Consider the following 19,503-nt stretch of genomic DNA (forward strand, 5'->3'; position numbering starts at 1 on the left):
GAACTGTGTATAAGGGTGAGGAAGAACTGAGGTCTTTATAATGTTAAATTGACCTGTTCCAAACTGTAGAATGTCTCATTTATTTGGATCTTATTTTAGCTTTTTAGTAGTTTAAAATTTTTCCTGTGGAAGTACTTTATATTCTTTGTTAAGTTCCTAAATGCTTGAAGGTTTCTGTTGCTATTATGAGCAATACATTTTCTAGTTGTTGCTGATGTAGAGAAATATTACTGACTTGTTAAAACGTAATTTATTTATTAATCTTGCCAAACGGAATTTACTTCTAATAATGTGCTTATTCTTTGTAAATCTATCTGTGTTGGTATGTGAATGTTTTATCAAACACAAGTAAGGTGTTTGTTTCTTCCCTTCCAATCTTGATTCCCTGTGTTTTCTTTGAACTTTTCTTTCCTTGCCTTTTCTTTTCCTTTCCTTTTCTCCTCTTAAAATAATGGTGGGTAGGAGTTCTCCTTCTATGTTAAATACAGGGTCAGTGGGCACCTTCCCTCCTGTCATTCCATTCACAGGCCACGGGATTTCTTTGCCAGTTCTCAGTCCTTCTCTTGATTGATCCCTCAGCAGTATTTAAACACTATTGACTTCTGCTTCCTTCACTTTCCATCATGATACTGTGTTCTTAATAGTTTTTTCTTTTCTCTCTCCCACATGTCTTTCAGTCTCATTGTTTGGTCTAATCTTCGTCTGCTCATCTCTTTACTGTTAGTCGGTGTTTGTCAAGATTGTGTCCTGGGTCCTCTTCCATCGGACTGGCGCACTCTCCCTGGCTGACTTCATCCCGCCCATTGGTTGTCAGTGCACTCTGACCATGCCCCTGACTCCCATCTAGCTGCTTAGAAGTCCCACATACATCTCTTGACTCTTTCAGTCCAAAGTCACATCCATTTTCCCCACTCTAGTTCTCTCTTTGTTTACCCTATTTCGGTAATGGACTCCTGTCCAACCTGTTGCTTCAGGCTAAGAACCTGCGTGTCATCTGTCCTTCCTCCCAGCTAAACCACTCATCTTCCACTTCTCTCCACCCCTGCTGTCCAATCCTACTTACTGTCATCCCTTCTGCTGGGTGGCTGCCCTGGAGCTGGTAGTGGTGGAGAAGTTCCCTGATCTTCCTAATCATGCCCCCGGTGGCAGATCCCCTCTTGGTCTGGTTTTTCGAGAATTGTTCCTGAAAGCTCAGGCTCCCTTTTTTCATCCCTCCCAGTAATCCTGGGAGCTACTAATACTTTTTTAAAAACAAATGTCTCTACCTCCAACATTTTCTTTTTTTCTGTTATACTCAGTTCGTCAGCTCAGAGTGGTATCTCTAAAATTCACATCTAACCGTGTCCGCCTCTTCTTATTCAGTGAAGTCTTGTTACTTGTTATTCAAAATCCAAAAAAAAAAATTTTTTTAAGATTTTACTTATTCATTTTTCAGAGAGAGCAGTGAGAGAGAGCACAAGTAAAGGGAGCTGCAGGCAGAGGTCATGACCTGAGCTGAAAGCAGACACTTAACCAACTGAGCCACCCACATGTCCCTTAGTCCAAAATCTTTAACATGGCCCAAATCTTTGCTTGATCTAGGCCTTGCCACCTTTACTAAATGTTTCCTTCTCAACTTCTCCCTCTTTTGTAATGCAGCTCTGTGCAAGATTTCTTCATTTCCTGTGCTATGCCGCACCCTCTTTTCCTTTCTAGGGCCTCACACTTAGCCATTTGCCCTGACAAGAACACTTATGTCAGTCATTTACATTATTCAGGCTTCATCTTAGTACTTCCTCCAGGAAGCCTTCCGTGGTCCTGCAGATCTGGCTTAGATAACCTCCTGTCAGTTCTTATTGTACCTCCTTAGGGTATATTTGACATGCCTAGATAACTTCTGTTTGGGTAGAGGTCCTTAGTATCTGGCACAGTCCCTGGTGCATGATAAATGTTTAATAAAACCATTTTATTAAATGAAACCCTTAGGTATGGCTGAGATGGAAGAGAGTCTGTCATGGAGTCTGTTTGGGACTGATGTCTAGGTTACTCTCCACACTTTCTAACATAGCCAGATGTCTTCAATTCATGTGCTCTGGAGAAGCACATCAATTAATATTATGGTTAGGTGGAATTCTAATCATATAAGGGAATGGGCTTTATTCAGCCCACTGTTAATAATAAAAGGTCTCAGTGCCATGTGACTTATTATTGTACACTCGATAGATGTGCAAATCATTTCTTTTTCCAGACTGTTCTTTTATACTGTTGAACATGAACTAATTTTTATTTATTTATTTATTTATTTAAAAGATTTTATTTATTTATTTGACAGACAGAGATCACAAGTAGGCAGAGAGGCAGATAGAGAGAGAGGGAAGCAGGCTCCCTGCTGAGCAGAGAGCCCGATGCAGGGCTCGATCTCAGGACCCTGGGACCATGACCAGAGCTGAAAGCAGAGGTTTTAACCCACTGAGCCACCCAGGTGCCCCGAAATTGTTGTTTTTTTATGAGCCAAAATGGTCAAATAGCCAATTCCTATGATTCAAGCTAATATTTATGGAAGAATGCTATGTAGTTCTTGCTACATGTGGCACAGTGAATTTTTTTAATGTATTTATTCAAGTGAAATTAGCAAATTCTGTTTCACCTAGGGAACTGCTGGATTTTATGGTGCTGTAGCAAATAGTTAAGCAAATAAAACTGTTAAGTGTAAGAAGGTGGCTGGTTATTTCTTCCTTGACGAATTTAGAAGTGTTTAAGAAATACATTTCTGTGTATTACTCAATGTTTTTCTGGGCTGATTGTCAGGGGTTTTGTCTGATTTACTTATTTTAAAATATTTTATTTATTTGACAGAGACAGAGAGACAGCAAAAAAGGGAACACAAGCAGAGGGAGTGGGAAAGGGAAATCAGGCTTCCCAAGAGCAGAGAGCCTAATGCAAGGGCTCCATCCCAAGGGCTCTGGGATCATGACTTGAGCAGAAGGCAGAAACTTAATGACTGAGCCACCTAGGGGTCCCTTTGTTATCGCTTTAATCTCCATGTGTTTTGTTTTGTTTTCCTCCTAGGAGTTATAAAGATACAGTGTTTATGCCCCCTTTGTTTATGTAGAAACCTTGGACAGAACCAATAATAAAAGAAGTTAGTTACTCCATAAGAAACAATCTTGTAACTTAATGCTAATGAGACATTTTTTTTTTTTTTTTTTTTTTGCCAGAGCCCATCTCAACAGATTTCTGTGTACAATGAGAAACAACATTAATATGGTTTATTACAGGAAGGGTTTTTATAGGGCTTTGGTTTCATTGAGCTCCTCTGTGACAAAGCAAATTGATGGTAGTGATAGGCTAATGATGTCATTGTGATGTAAGTTACTCCTACTTATCCTGCACATGCTTGCTAGTTTGGAACACTGTATGTCAACCTGTGATAGGGGAGACAAGACAGTTCTGTATGCAGAAGCCCATCATGGCTGTAACTGGAGATGAAACAGGTAAGAATTTTAAAGAGAGATTTAAATTAATTCTGAAAATTTTATTTTGAAGTTTAGAAAAATTCAGGGACCTCTTGAGTGTTTCAAAAAGTATTAATTTTCTAGTGGCTGAGGAGTAAGAAGTTTCTTTTAATATATATCTGTATGTATGAGCACACTCTGTGAAGGCATCTTAGTGTAAATGCTTTTTTGCTCAGCGGATTGCTTTTTTGACCAAGGCAGTAATCCTTTCTCTCTCCGTTGTGCTTTACTAAAATAAGCTGTTACTTCGTTGCAACCTGTTGCAAATTCAGTGCAGCTACAAGTTAAACATACCGTTAAACATGCCGTTCAACTTGTAAAAAATTAAGCTTCCGATTTCGTTGTTGTGTACAAATGTTGCTCCAAAACAGACTAGGAAAACGCAGCGTGTCGGCGGGGTTTGCGTGCCTACTTGTTTCTTTCCTCCTGTGTTTAAAATGGTCTGTACCTCAGCTAATCGAGTTCAAAGGGCTGACGTCACTACATTTCCTGGAATCGTGTTCGGCAGGGAAGTGGAAAAGTTAAACTCCAAGCGAGCTGCACATTGACGTCAGCTCCGAGTCATGCTGTGATTTAGTCAGTTCCTTTCTGCTTTGTCAAGGGCTGCTGACAGATTTAGGGTTGTTAACTAGCTCGCCACTGCCTCTATCTCCACGATCGCTCTTAACACTGAATAGCTTTTCTCGTAAGCCTTACTTTAGCGTTTCTCTTGAGGTAAGTATCTGCTTGACGAGGGGGAACGCTTTGTGAAACCTGTAATGCTTGGGTGAGCAGAACTCCGAGGCCGTCCGTCCCGCCTCCGCCTACGTGGGCAGGTTGAGCCTCCCGCTGAGGCCGCCGCGCACGTGCTGGGGGGAGAGGTGGGCTCTGGAGCTGGAGGGTTTCCGCACCCTTGCTCGCTCTCGGCCACTGGCGCCTCGGAGTGCCCTCTAGCGCTCAGTCAGGGAAGTGCTTGTCTGAAAGTTGTCCCACCCCACCTCCACCCCTCCACCTCCCAGTCTCAGTTCTTGAAATTTGTGATCAGTAATCCTGTTGTTTGGTTTTCTTAATTACAGAATGATCCTGACCTGGTTGCTTATGTTCTGTATTAGGATCGCATTGTTGTTTTTTTCGGTGGTGTCTCATTTCTAACCAAGTTCTGAATTTGCAGTTGAAATCACGAAGATGATTGTCAACAGCTTCACCACAGTTTAGCTTTTCAGAGTTTTAGTGGGTCTAAACCCTCTTCCTAGATGGAAACACTCCACTGATCTGAGCAACTAAAACCTGTATTAAAGCGTTTTGAAAATTATCTTGATGCACTATTATTTTTCTCAAATGACAAGTTTATTGTAAGATACAGATGGCCTTAAAATTATCTTAAATACTGCAATGGGATTCTAGAAGCAAAAGGCATTTAGTGCATGTATTTATTTGCTGGGCTTATATCTTTCTTTACTAAGACTTTAATTACAATTCTTAGGTCTAACCGTGAGAGAAAATTAAAAATAAAAAAAAAAATAAAAGATTTGAAAATTCATAATATATTTAAAGACGAAAGTTTAAAATAAAACTTTGCATATATTTTTAGTCATTGCTTGTAAGTAAACATTCTTATACATTTATGTGTATGGAATGAACATACACTGTCCTTGAAGAGCTTTGTTTCACAGTTTTACCCATACATGAGTTACTTCCAACTTAAAATTTTCAAAATGCTAACATTTAAAAATATCAAACTTTTTTCACAAGACCTCATTGTGCTTTGGAAATCATTATTTTTAGAAATCTGATCAGTTTTCACATAACCAATTCTATTTTGAAATGCTGTTTAAAAATGAAAAACTTTTGTTTGTTTTGAGGAGCACAGTGTTTAAGAGACTTTTTAAAGTAATAGTAGAGGACCTACTGTATGGATTGGTGAACCACATGGGCTGATATAGATCTTTGGCTTACACATATTTTTGATCATGACCCATGTTTTACATCATGATGTTGTATACATCTGTGTGTGTGTGTGTGTGTGTGTGTGTACATAAAACAAGTTTTCTTTTCTAATTTTTATTTAAATTCAATTAACATATAAAATAACATCTTATTATTGGTTTCAGAGGGAGAGGTCCTTGATTCATCAGTCTTACGTAATACTCAGTGCTCATTACATCACGTACCCTCCTTAATGTCCAGCACCCTGCTACCTCTTCCCCTCACTCCCCTCCCCTTCAGCAACCCTCATTTTGTTTCCTATGATTAGGAGTCTCTTCTGGTTTGTCTCTAATGCTTAGCTTCGGGTGCCTGGGTAGCTCAGTCAGTTAATTCTGACTCTTGATCACAGCTCAGGTCTTGATCTAAGTGTGATGAGTTTAAGTCCTGCAGTGTTTTTGGTTGCTTTGTTTGCTTTTTAAAAAGTGCTTATCTTTAAATATAGTAGAGATATAATGTGCTTTTCTATTTTTTCTGTTGCTAATGAAATTGATTTTATGACCCACTAAAGGTCTAAAACTTACAGTTTGAAAAACTTGCCTAGACCAAAATCAGGCTAACAATGACTGGTATGGGAAAAGTTTTTAGGTATTTATTTATAGGATCATGGAATAAAATGTGGAAAGTGAATAGCTATAGTTTATAAAATTGTATTATTGAGACTTGTGGGTACAGTTTAAATTTTCGTTAGAAGTAGTTTTTGGCTTTCTTTATTCATAAGCTGATTATATTAAGAGCCTCACAACATATCTTTTAGTCTCTGAGTCTTAAAAACTCTAATATATTGTATTTAGCCTGAATTTCTGAATTATTAAAAATAAATATTCCAACTCACTCAAATTTGGAAAATAGTGTCTTAGTTAATATTTGATGTATGAGAATAAGGATACATTTCACCTTGTGAAAGAAGGACACTTGAAAAGCTTATTTTGGGGGAATTTTCACATAAAAGATAGGTTTGGATCAGGTATAACAGTTTCTTAAACTTGCCAGTAAAGCAAGTTATAATCATGGTGGAAGTGAAAAAAGTCGTTTATCTACCTTAAGTTTTAATAAAACTCCGAATCTGTATGGAAGTTTTACTGAAATTTCCATTGTCCTACATTCCCAATATTTTTGAAAAAATTTCAAAGAAATATTTTTTGAGATGATTATTTTACTTTGCCCAGTTTTATTTGCCTATATGAATATATTGCCTAATAAAATAATTATGATACTTTGAATTTATGTAAGCTTTTAAAAATTTGCAGTGTTACAATATAAATACAAATACAAACATGTTCAGTGCTATCAAACAATCAAATGGTGAGAGACCTACAGGAAACAGGTAATATAGGTTAAAGGATCTGGGTAGGTCTCCCTGAGGAAGCTATTTAAATACCCATGAGGAGAAGCAGTGATGTGCTCAGAGCAGATATTATATTTTCATATAATAACATGGATCAGAGTGGTAAATAACTCTTCCAAGCTCACAAAGCTAACAAGTGGTGAACCAGTTTGGACCTTCAGACTTTAAGACCAGACCTTGTCTGGTTCTGTTCACACCATATTACATTGCTCCTCAAAATTCACCTGATAAATTCATGCTAATTTTAGATGAGTTACCACAGCATCCTACACACTACTCAGAAAACCTACAAAATAAAGCTAGCATCATTTTAAATAGTCAAAATGGATTTTTTTTCTACAATATTATTACTCTCACAGGGCAATAGCGTGTATATTTGATAATATACAGAACTTTTCATGTCAATACTTATAATTTATTATCTTTTACATAGTTTTTTTTTTTTTTTTTTTTGACTCTTAAGATTTTCACTAAACAACTCAGGAAGTTCCCTTATATGTAACTTAAAGTAAAAATAGTAAAATGATTTAATTCTTTGCAGTCTGAGTATTATAATTATTGTAACAAATTTGAAACTGTTCAGTGCTTAAATAGTTAATTAGGATTTAGTTTTCCTGGAAAAAATAGAGCAGTGGAGAAGGAAAAGGTTTTGATAGTGTGAGACACCAGGCAAGGACAAGGCTGATTTGGGCATCGTGTGCCCTGGCGCGGTGGATGGGAGGGAGAGAAGGAAAAAAGAAAGGTAAAGATGGTCGTAGCTTCTTGGAGCTAGGGAAAAGAAGTCCCCTGCTTATCAGTCCAACTTCAAAGTTAGCTCTGTTGCTTGTTACTTAGGTAGATTTGGGATAAGGGACACCTAGCGAAATGACATATGAAGGTTAGGAGCTCCATTTATAAAAATGTTTTTATTCAGTGAATGTGCTCAGTACTACAGGGATATCAATCAGTAGATGAATAAACAAACAAAATCACCATTATTTGGGATGTGGATAAGTTGTTCCTCTTTGAAAACTATCAAGATAGGCTTTTGGCTGAGTTTCTTATTTCTTTCTTTGTTAGGAAGAAACAAATAACTCTTTGACTTGAGAGGCTTTTCAGTTAGTTTTCTTATTAGCAGTCTGATGAGACTATAAGACTATAATATGGTTACTTGTGATTCTCCACCTTTGAGGTTCTATTCTAAATTATTATAAACATTGAAAAGGACTTTTACTATCTTCTAATAATTTATTCTCTAGAGGAATATAACAAAATATTGTATAAATTTTAGACATTTTTAATAGGCATATTTTTAAACAAAATAAGGAATAAGAGACATATATTTCAATCATTCTCTTACCCAGGTTTGTTAGAAGGGAAACTCCAGGGGAAAATATTTTTATGGATGTTATATGCCTTTTAACTAATATACAGTATAAGCATAATTTGGAACATTGTCTTTCAGAACTTAAGGAAGGGAAGAGGAAGGGAACTAACATTTGCTGAATGCCTACCATGTGCCAGGCACTGTGCTAGACACTTTGACATACATTACAGGGTTTATTGTGAGTATTAAATGAGATAATGTATCCCCATTTTACAGATGAGGAAACTGAACTTGCCCCAAGTCACATGGCTGGTAAGTGGCAGAGCTGGACTAGAATCCAGACTCCAGATCCCATGCTTTTTCTACTGTACCGTGTTTAAAGCTTGCGAAGAGAGGTATGAAGCCTAATGACCAGAATTGAGAGTTCTAGGAATTTTCTTTTTCCATGAAATATTTGATGCTAAACCGAAAAAAAATTTTCCTCTCAGGAGATAGATAGTGGGAAACACTAATTAGAACTCGTCTGCTTCTCAAATGCCAGGTGAAATGACTCCTATGTAAAGGAAGATTAGGAAATAATGCCAGTTTGAATAGATACATAGCATCTTATAAGGGCTTCTCACACCTTAGTATTAAATACTTAAAGACTTAGCTATAATAATAGCTAACAATAGTCTTACAATAATAATAATACTGCTTATTTTAAACATTCAAATGACAAAACTCTGGGAAGTTCAGAATTTCCTTTGTGGTGTGCATGTAAATCCACTGAGCACCCATGATATGCCAGACACTGTGCTAGATTATAGAGAGTACCAGCTTAAAAAGACATCCCTGGCTTGTCTTTAAAGTTTTTGCTGCCTTAGAATAAAATTAGTATAGAAGTATCTTTTATGTATTATCTTTATTCAGTCACAAAATGATAGCCCCACTGGTGACTCATTTATCGTCAGAAATAATGTATACGGTGAAATTCTAGAATAAATAATGTGGACACGCATTTAGTAGTTAGAATAGGAACTGGCGTTTATAGATGTACAGGGATAAGAATAGGTCATCAAAGACTGTAAGGTGGTTCTTTGAACTGTGATTCTAGGTATTGAATCTGCTTTTAATTGCCACTGAATTGGTAACATTGGAAACTGAAGCTAACCAAGATAAAAACTTTTTTTTTTTTAATCACTTCTTTCGGCAATAAAACTTTTTGACATTTGGATTTTCTCAAAACAAGAAATTCTCTTTGCCCATATCTTTTTAGTGTATTTACTGATAAGATCATATTTGAGTATATGGAATTTATCCATTGACATTTACTCTGTGACCATTTAAAGTGTACCATCATATAGATTCCTTAGGATATTAGAGAAATGTGTATTAACTCCTACTAATTAATGCCAAATCATATTTCTGTCTTGAACTAATGACCAACCTCATTTTTGTTGAAGGAGATAAATATGTAGTATATCTGAAACATTGCAATAAAACCCAATTTATTAGCAACATCCCAGAACTAATATATCCAAATATATCATTCCCTTCTAAGTTATCATTTTAAAGTGAGATCTTTTTCCTGAGCTGTTACTCAGAATGTTTTAAGAATGCTTCTTTTGAATTGCTTCTATTGAATTGCCAAATTTGGTCCTTTGAGGGTGGTTTCAGCTTTTGGAAACAGGCAAAAGTTTAGAACCATTTCTGCTTGTAAGGCCAATGAATAAACTTTAGTTTTCATCTATGAAGTATACCTACCCCCCTTTTTTTTCTTCTTTACAAAAAGAATGAATACTCTTAAACTAACTTTTATGTATCATATGAGAATTCTGTTCTAACTTTATAGGACAGAAAATAGTGGATGCATACAAAAGGAGAGGGAGAGAGAAAGTATAATGAAACCCTCTATTGATTTTATTGCACTTCTCTGTAACCAGAGTTTGCAAAAGAACGGCCCTAGACCAAGGTCTGTACCCATGCCCCCTGCGAATGTCAATGCGATGACACATAAACATCTCATAAACTTCTCATTCGTCAGTGGCTATTGTTCCAGTTTTAGAAAGCCTGTGTAGCCTCTAGCTGTTCCATTGTGTCAACCTTTATTGTCCCATAACCTTCTTCCCTGGATGTGGGTAAAGAGAAGAGAGGAGAGATCTATGTTATTCTGTGTTCCAGTCTACCTCCTCTGACAATACGATTAAAATAGAAAAATCTTGAGTCAGTTAACAGTTAAAACTATTTTTAAAATTATCTTCTTAAATATTTCAAAGCTGAGATACTCTATGATATACAATGAGATAACTGTGTATACAGAATTTTAAATAGTCACAAAAATTTAGGATTTTCCCCAATTTTATTATTGATAGAGATTTTGCTGGTGATCTTTGTACTTATCAATTACTATTTGTCACCATTGTTTTTAAGATTATATGTAGAAGGAAGGAGAAGTGCATCCTTATATGTGGTATTTTTGTTAATGTTATGAAGACCTTTAAGTGATCTTCCCCCAAAACTCTTTTTTGAAAGTCTAAAAAATATTTTCACCTAATTCTTAAGCTCTAGGGGGAAAAAAAAAAACCCTGGCATTTACCCAAAAAGGAGCACCTAGATCTGTTTTTGATTGATCTTTTAAACTGTGTAGGCATTTTCATTTGTAAAAAAAAGTCTTCGTGTGCCTTTTGGGTAATATTTCAGTTCTTACTCAATGGTTATAATGCATTTTAATGAAATATGGAAGTGATGTGTTTTCTATTTTGATTGGCATTGGTTCAGACCAATTTTTGTAGGATTTGGTAACTTTTTTAAAACCTTTATCTTGTAGTTAGCTTTGAGACAACATGAATTTTATAATCTCTTAGAGTGTCAGATTAACTCTGGACCATACATTCTCAAAGTTGAAACAGTGGTGGTAGAAACATATTTCATCACTTAAATCCATCTGTCTCTTCTAAGAAGCTATGTTCATTAGAGTAGAAAGGCAAATGTTGAGTATAAATTAGGAAACTTGGAGGACTTTTAGTATTCAGTATGAATACTAAGTGAATATTAAGTCTGTCGTTGAACTATGATTCCACTATAATTAGAAAAGTTTTTTAAATGAATACTTAGAAATGTATTATTATCTCAAGAAACCTACTTAAGACAAAAATGATCATCACCCAGAGAAATTAGATTTAAGTAGAGCTTTGCTGTTTTGTTCTTTATTTTGTTTTGGTTTTTAATTGGAAAAGACAGCGAGCCTCAGTCATCTTATGGTAGTAGGACTTATATTTAAATACATCCAGTAACTGTCTCAGGCACGGTATAGGGGACAGGAAAATCTCTTATCTGGAATATTCAGAGAATGGAGATGTTCTGTTTAGTTAACATTTTTGCAGTGGTATGCTAGAGCCAGCTCCCACCGGTATGCTAGAGTGATTATTAAATTTTCAGGGTTTTGTGAGCTGGTTGTAAAAAGAGCCATTGTTAAAAATTAAATATATAAAAAAATACATATATATATTTAACAAATAGCTTATGTTAAAACCTATAAATACTCAAAACTCATCACTTTTCATAATTTTATCTATGCTCTTGATGTTATTTACATCTCTTTTATCTGTATGGTGTCCTACTTACTGTGTATGTCTTCTCATCTCCACCTTCCAAGAGGTCACACTGGTAGCTTGAGATTGGCCATAGTGAAAGTATTTATATCATGTGAATTGATAAACACATCAGGGCTTTTTTCCCCAGAGAGCAGTTGAAAAGCCTCTCTAATTTAGCCTTTGGTAAAAACCTTTCTAAAATGCATGGGGGCTTTTTTCTACCTTAACTGTATAGAGCATGCTGAATATTATTGTTCCAAATGCTGAAAATCTTTGATACCTAAGACTTTAATGCTCAAAAGAATCATCTTAAATATTAGCAAGGTCACTTCTTATGACATATAGAAGTATGTTATTTCCAGGTCAGTTTTATATAAAAGATCAAGTTGTAAATTGTTTATATAAACTTGTCATATTTTGTTTCATTGCAGCCGCCACTGGTGACATGCCGACTTACCAGATCCGAGCTCCTACTACTGCTTTGCCACAGGGAGTAGTGATGGCTGCCTCACCAGGAAGCTTGCACAGTCCCCAGCAACTAGCTGAAGAAGCAACACGCAAAAGAGAGCTGAGGCTAATGAAAAACAGGTAGGATGTTTCATCAGAAACCAGTAACCACCTATTGGACACACAACTTATTGCTGTGGGGCTTTTAAAAAAATTGCTTTTCCTGCGTCATTTCTCCCAAGTTACATGTTCTGTGCATTTTGGGGTTTGTGCTCTGCATGTGACCATAATTAGATTGTCTTGTCATCAGAGTGCCATTTCATCAGCAAGAGGCACATCCCTACATGTGGTAACGGTAATGTCTAAAAGATACATTAATTTTCTTAATGATGATGCAAGGGCTTTATTACAAATAAAGATTTAATTTTTACTTGGTATTTACTTTGTGAAATAGGTGATAAGTGTAATTTTTTTGCTTCTTTATGAGCAAAATAAATTTAAGTGTGAGTAAAGAATTGCTAAGCCTCTTAGGGGCACCTGGTTCTACTTAGTCAGTAGAACATGCAACTCTTGATCTTGGGGTTATGGGTTCAATCCCCTGTTTTGGGGGTAGAGTTTACATAAATAAATAAATAGAATTTTCTAAGCCTTTTGTATGTAGTTTCCTTTTATCTATTTTGTAACTTTGTTTTTTTCTATTATACTGAAATACATATTAAGTCTGGTAAACTTTGGTCAAGTGCAAATACAAAGCAAAGAAAGAAACTAAATTTCTCAGAGCCCTGTCACTTAGAGATCCCTACTAATATTATAGCATATGTACTTACAGTTCACGCTCTCATTTTCTCACTTACTCTTGTACCATGTTGCTGTAATTTTATTTTTTAAATAAGAGTATGTCATAAAAATGCTGTTTTCCAAAATTCTTTAATTTGACTTGTATATTATTTCTTGGGTTAGTTTTTATGATGGAAAATGGTACAAATTAATCTGATTTTAAAAATGAACAGAATAGTCTAAGAGTTCGCCAAGTCATTTGGTCAACCTTATTCCTAAGTGTTAAATCATACCCTCATTGTAAGAAAACAATACATTTCAGATGACATCATGTGCTCATCTCTGACCAGGACCATGTGGTGGTGGTTTGTTAGTAGGCATTAGCAAGCTAGTTAGTCTAGAAATTGTGACTTTTGAGCCACTACAATTCAGAAATAAGTACTGACTTTGTAACAGTCCTTTGTAACTGAATGTGAATCAGTAGCAGCTATATTCAGCTTACTAACCTCCGTTTAAATGTCATATTTTGAGGGCACCCAGGTGGCTCAGTCAGTTAAGCATCTGCCTTCCACTCAGGTCATGATCCCAGGATCCAGAGATCGGGTCCTGATCGGGCTCTCTGCTCAGCGGGGAGTCTGCTTTTCCCTCTGACCCTCCCCCTGTTTGTTTGTTCTCTCTATCAAATAAATAAATAAAATATTAAATAAACAAAGGTCACATTTTTATACATTACAGGACTCCTTAAGTTGGATTTAGTTCCCAGACATTGTAGTTATCACAGATCACTAGATGGAGTTTTGTACCCTGGAAAATACAACAGATTACCCAAACTAAGATCATTAAGACACGCACATCTTTATCAGTGATCGTTCCAGGTTGACTAAGTCATGCTGGGTTCCTATTTTTCATTGTCAGCATTTTATTCAGAAATCCTGAAGGGGCTGAATGGGTGAGGCTCACAGAGTATCACACATAGTTGTTCTGTGGAAGTCTTACTATCAAAGATCTCTAACTTAGATCTGGTGGAGGAATATGGATATTTTAAAACTGTCCTTTCTGAGATCTTAGGGAGTTATGAAAACATTTGCTTCTATGGTCACAGAATTCAGTTTAGAAATATAAAGTATAGTAATAAAGCAAACTGTAAGATTGTTCATTGATGTCTTATTTTCCTAAAGAAAATAAAAAGATCTAGAAAGTAGCATTCTTATTTCCCTTTTGTTTTTTAGATTAAAAAAAAATGTCAGTAGAACTCTCAATGAAATAGTGAAATACTGGGCAAGTGGGTTCCTCTAAAAGTGCCCCACAGCCACCTACACATAAATAATAAATTTCCCTGAGGAAAACAGTCATAAAATTTTACGTTTTAAAAAAATAATTCGCTAATAACAGCTATTGGGTAGTGTTTGTGTTTGAGCTGTAAATAACCCAGGGAAATGGAGCCTTCACCTCACAGGTGTTATTTTGATCTTATGTGACTGGCCCAGAGGTATGTGCAGCCAGAACAAAGGCTCAGCAGTGTCGTCAAGGATCCAGGCTTTTCCTCCCTGCCTTGTCAGCTTTAGCAGGTGACATTTGTTCTTAGGATCACAACAAGCAGGAAGAAGGAAGAAGATCCAGAAGCTCTGGACCTTCCAAAAACTTCTGGCAGGTCCTCACAGCATCTTTCACCTGCGTTTTCTTGGCTAGAAATAGCTAATAGAATTCCTAGCTGCAAGGAATTCTGAGAAGGGTCTATCTTAGCTTTCCAGATCTCAGTCTAAGAGCAGGACAAGGGAAGAGCCGATGATAAATGGCTAACAGGAGGCTCAGCAGAGCAAGTACCATATGCAGGTTGTAAGTGCTTTGTTTCTACCGTTTCTTTAACTCTCACATAACTTGCACATGAAACCAGGTCTGCTTATTATCCTTACTTTCCAGATGAGGGACTGAGGCTCAGAGTGGCTAAATAGTGAGTTGGTTAAGATCATGCAGCCCACACTGGACAGAACCTGGATGTGCAATCAGGCAGTCATTCTTCCAGAGCCTGCCCGCTGCACTATTCCAGATTCACCTCAAAGAGACCTCAGAGTAAGCTGCAGATTTCACTTCATGGAGAGTATGTAGATTTTACTTATTAACGTGAAAGACCTCTCATGCATTCTCTCTTTATTCTTTGGCTGGCATTTATGACAGATCTGATAGATATTTCTCCCAGTGCAGCCACAGTTTATATTTCTTTACAGCCTTGTCAGCATTTCCTCTTTGCCATGTACTTCCTCTCCATGCTGAGGATATATCCAGACAAACGCAAGGCCTAAAAACTGAGCTAGCTATTAATAGAAGAAACAGGTGTTTTCCATAGCTGGGAACTACTTGGGGATGTACCATCTACTGGTGCGATCATTTAAAGCTTGATGCTTGGAACATTTTGACTGGTAACCTGCACCGTTCCCACATGAGATATAAATTATATTTACAACAGAGAGTACACCTTGGTAAAGAAATTAAAAAATAAATATCAAGCACTGGTATTACATATGTAAAAATTTCATTTAATGATAACATGTTTTGTAGAGTGATTATCTTCCTTCCAGATCTAGAATTTAATATAATGATTCAATCATGAAAACATTGGTATTCATAAATGTATTTTAGTTCCTTTGTAGAAAGAAGAGTTGCAAATTCTATGTGTGGTTGGATTTGTTCTCAGTTTTTCCCTATGCATCATTGAGATTAAATGAATCTGTATTTGTCAGATTCAGTTTACTTCTTACATTTTTTAAATTTTCTCGTTAACTAGTTGAGAAGCCTGAGAACTTGGTGAGTTCACAGGGTGAGTGCATTGTTCTTGGCTAGGAAGTCGGGGTTGGTTTTTTCCTGCAGTTCACTGGGATTTCAAGGTCTTTTTTCTGCTGACATTTGGCCCCATGGAGGAAAAAAACAGATAACCAGTTGTTAGTGAGTCAACTATCCTAAAAATAAAACAGAATTGGCCAAATCTGTTGTACACATCACTCCTGGTTCAGACTTGCAGCAGTGCTAGCTAGCATTATAGTAACTGGTGTTTAGACATCCAACACAACTCCTGTTAATATATGTTTGAGTTATCTCTTTCAACATAGGCTTTTTTGATCTGAAGTGTACCCCAAAGCAGTTATTTTCAGTTGACTCCTCCAAAGGAACACTATTATCAGAGAGTATATTCTACAGAGGAGAATATACTCCACCCTGACAAAAAGAAAAAAGAGAAAAATGTTGGCTCTATTTATTATTTTTTGGTGGGGCTATGCATGAGAATGACTAACTCATCTGTGTATTTGTGTTTGTTGCTTTGGCTGGTCTGTCCCTTCTTTTGGGCATGCCTACAGCGCTTTAAAGATTCCTAGATTGGGTAGTAAAGGCACGTGATTGGAAAACAGTCTTGACATAGAGTTTTGGGTTATAGTAGCTTCCTTTCCGAGGTTTTAATATTGGTGCTCTCACTTTGTGGGTTTAAAGTGTCTGAATTATTGAGTGCTGGATTCTGTGCTATCCCTTCTTCCTTTCCTTAATTTTCAGAAGCAGAGTCCATTTCATTATGGTTTATGAAAATGTGTGTGACTTGCTTACCATTGTCTTTATCCATGTTGTTTTCTAGCTAATAAACTGCTTCTTGTAGTCATGGTCGAGCTTATTTGTTTTACCGATGAGATTCAGTCTTGAAGAAACAAAATCTCCAATATTGACATTTCAAATTTCTGAGGATTAATTTTTCCAATATTTCTGACCAAAATAAAGTTAACTCATTGTGATGGAATATGTGGCTTTTGGTGGACAAAAATACTCAAGAGAATTGAAAAGATCTGTAAATGTTTTTGTAGAAATTCCACTTGGGGATGTGGTCCTATTGTTTTAGGTTACTGAAAATCATTCTGGTCACTGTTATCATGGAATGTGTGCCCTAAGAAAACAGCATTTACAATGAATGATGGACACATTGATCGAGCTCTCAACTCGTTCCTGTTGTTTGAAAGTATTCTTACAAAAGGCATGTGCTTGGTTACATTCGTTGTGTGGCTTTGTATAAACCTTGCCTAGGATTGATTGGTCTTTGAGTCTGGGGGGCAGAAGTTCATTTGAAGCAGTCTGGATCGTGCTGGGAGGTTGTTCCTGTAGTCATTTGCTTTGTGTTGGTTCCAGGGAAGCTGCCCGGGAGTGTCGCAGGAAGAAGAAAGAATATGTCAAATGTCTTGAAAATCGTGTGGCTGTGCTTGAAAACCAAAACAAGACTCTCATTGAGGAACTCAAGGCCCTCAAAGATCTTTATTGCCATAAAGCAGAGTAACTGTCTTTGACTTGGACCTTGTTTATTATGAACTCTAATCAAGGCAGGAGATGCAGCAATTCTACTAATTGCCATGTGGACTTGTGGAAGGGACACTTGTGACCCTTAAAAATCCAGTTTGGCTTAGTGTTTGACATTGAATTGGGAACGCTATTCCAAGATTTGGAATGCAGCCATGATCACATTTACCAAGCTTACTTCAGTCTGCTTGTCCATAGCATGCAAAAAAAAAAAAAAAAAAAAAAAAATGTTTTGTTTGCCCTTTTGCTTCTACTTTTTTTCAGGGAAGCTGCTAAAGAATGTCGACGTCGAAAGAAAGAATATGTAAAATGTCTGGAGAGTCGAGTTGCAGTGCTGGAAGTTCAGAACAAGAAGCTCATAGAGGAACTTGAAACTTTGAAAGACATTTGCTCTCCTAAACCAGATTAGTAGAAATATTTAACTATGAACTGATTACAACATGTACAGTTGCTTTTGAAGGCAATACAATATATAGCCAGCAAGAATTATGGCTTTTTTCCTTTGTATATCATTCATCGTATTCTCTAACCTCTGACATTCCTAAAATGCTTCACTGTACGTAGTTAACTCTTAGCTGTAACTTCAATTTTTTTTTTAAAGAGACAAGCTGTAAAAAAAAAAAAAAAAGAAAATGTATGTAACAGATTCTTAAAATGCAATATTTGTAAGACTTATTCCAATGCCACATATTTGCAGTTCCCAACCTCTGTCATGAATAGTGTCCTATGCAATAAAATTTTTTGCAGGTCTTTAAAAATCATTTTAGGAAAGGATGATCAAAGATAATGCATCCAGCAGTACAATAAAAGCAAACCACAAAAAAATACCTCAGGAAAGAATTGAAGGAAAGAAAGAATCAAAAGAATCTAATGACATGCCTATATGAAAATAAGAGCCTATAAATGAATTTATGGCATTTACAGATTTTTATATTAGTTGCTTTGTAAAGAAAGTATTGTATTGCTGTCCTTGAATGGCATAGTTGAAGAGCGTTTTTAATAGAACCATGCTGGTTACACTTTGTAGTGTTTGGTGCTCATTTAACTATCTGAACTTTTACTACAGTTTTTACTCTATTGTGTAATATAAAAGATCTTGCGTAAGTTCTTAGTGTCTGTTTGAATGAATGAACCTCATGAAAGTTACAACAAATTTTTAATATATCTGGAATGTGTTAAAAGTAAAAGTTAATATTGTATTTGCAAACCTTCAAGGATACATGAGGCAATTTCTACACCAGGTTTTGCGCTCTGCAGATGCTCTTTCTGCCATCTTGTAGGAAGGATGGCCCCAGAGCTGTTTCATAGAAGAGCAGCTACAGAGATTCAGGTCATGTGATGATGGACAAAGCCTTTCTGCAGATAGGCCCTTACTTTGAGTTTTAGCTAATGGCCATAGTAGTTTTAAAGTAAAAACAAAAACAACCCAAGATTTTATTTTCCATTTCAAAACAGCTTGAAGTCTGTATCACATTAAAGACTTTTATGACAACACATTCAGATGAAGTCCATTACATTGAGATGGCAGTGTTCTTAGTGGTATTTACATTTCATTCTGTTTTTATAATAAAAAGCTTTAAGGTATAAGCCCGAAACTCTAGTCATAAGATGATCTGTCCTCTCTCATGCACTCCTGAGACCTTTGTTGAATGCCTACCATGAGCTGGACTCTGCTGTATCTTCTCTTGTACCTTCTGATTTGTTAAGGATGCCCCCTCCCCTACTTTCAGTAGTGAGACCTGTTCAGAGTGTTAGGGAGGTACAAAAACAGAAGGTCATTGGTGTGGTGTCTAACTGCTGTTCCCCCATGTCATAATTCTTTCCCTTATCTGTAACTCCCAGAAGGTAGGCCATGCCATTTCAGCTTTCTTTAGAAAGACTTACCTTCCTTCAGGGTCTGAGCTCTGAATTTCTTTTTCCTAAATTTTTGTCTTTTCTTCTACAGAGAAGTAAGATGAGGAAAGAGGACAAGGAAGAAAAGAGGAAAGGAAAATCCCATGTTTCAGGTGAAGGAAGATGGTGCTTTATACTCCGTCACTGTAAATCAAATGTGTGCGCAGTGTGGTAGACATTGAGAGGGAAACACAACGATCAGCAGGAAAGCTGTAAAAAAGTTAGAGACAGTAAATGCCATATGTTGGAATTAGAGACAGATGTAGGCAGGGATTAAATAAGAAACTGTTCATGGAGGAGGCAGATTTTGAACCGGGCCTTGAAGTAACCGGTAGTGTTGGGGAGGAGGGTATTCTGGAGAGGGAATAAGAGCAA

At 36.5% G+C, this 19,503-nt stretch overlaps 1 protein-coding gene across 22 annotated transcripts in view; it reads left to right on the forward strand.

Annotated features, from left to right (window-relative positions):
- The window catches only part of CREM (cAMP responsive element modulator), a 71,988-nt gene extending 53,257 nt beyond the window's left edge, over positions 1 to 18,731 (forward strand). For 6 of the 22 annotated variants that reach the window (XM_059184250.1, XM_059184258.1, XM_059184252.1 and 3 more), the window contains 3 exons: positions 8,387 to 8,422; positions 12,117 to 12,273; positions 17,071 to 17,721. In XM_059184250.1, the coding sequence (XP_059040233.1) occupies positions 8,387 to 8,422; positions 12,117 to 12,273; positions 17,071 to 17,215 (338 nt within the window). In that variant the 3' untranslated portion in view covers positions 17,216 to 17,721. Of the gene's footprint in view, positions 1 to 3,210; positions 3,474 to 3,996; positions 4,209 to 8,258; positions 8,349 to 8,386; positions 8,423 to 12,116; positions 12,274 to 17,070 lie in introns of those variants that run through there. The other 16 variants (XM_059184254.1, XM_059184262.1, XM_059184272.1 and 13 more) reach the window with 10 other exon arrangements.
- The last annotated feature ends 772 nt before the right edge of the window (positions 18,732 to 19,503 follow it).

This window comes from Mustela lutreola, chromosome 8 (genome assembly GCF_030435805.1).
Source record: "Mustela lutreola isolate mMusLut2 chromosome 8, mMusLut2.pri, whole genome shotgun sequence".
In the NCBI taxonomy this organism is placed as follows: Eukaryota; Metazoa; Chordata; class Mammalia; order Carnivora; family Mustelidae; genus Mustela; species Mustela lutreola.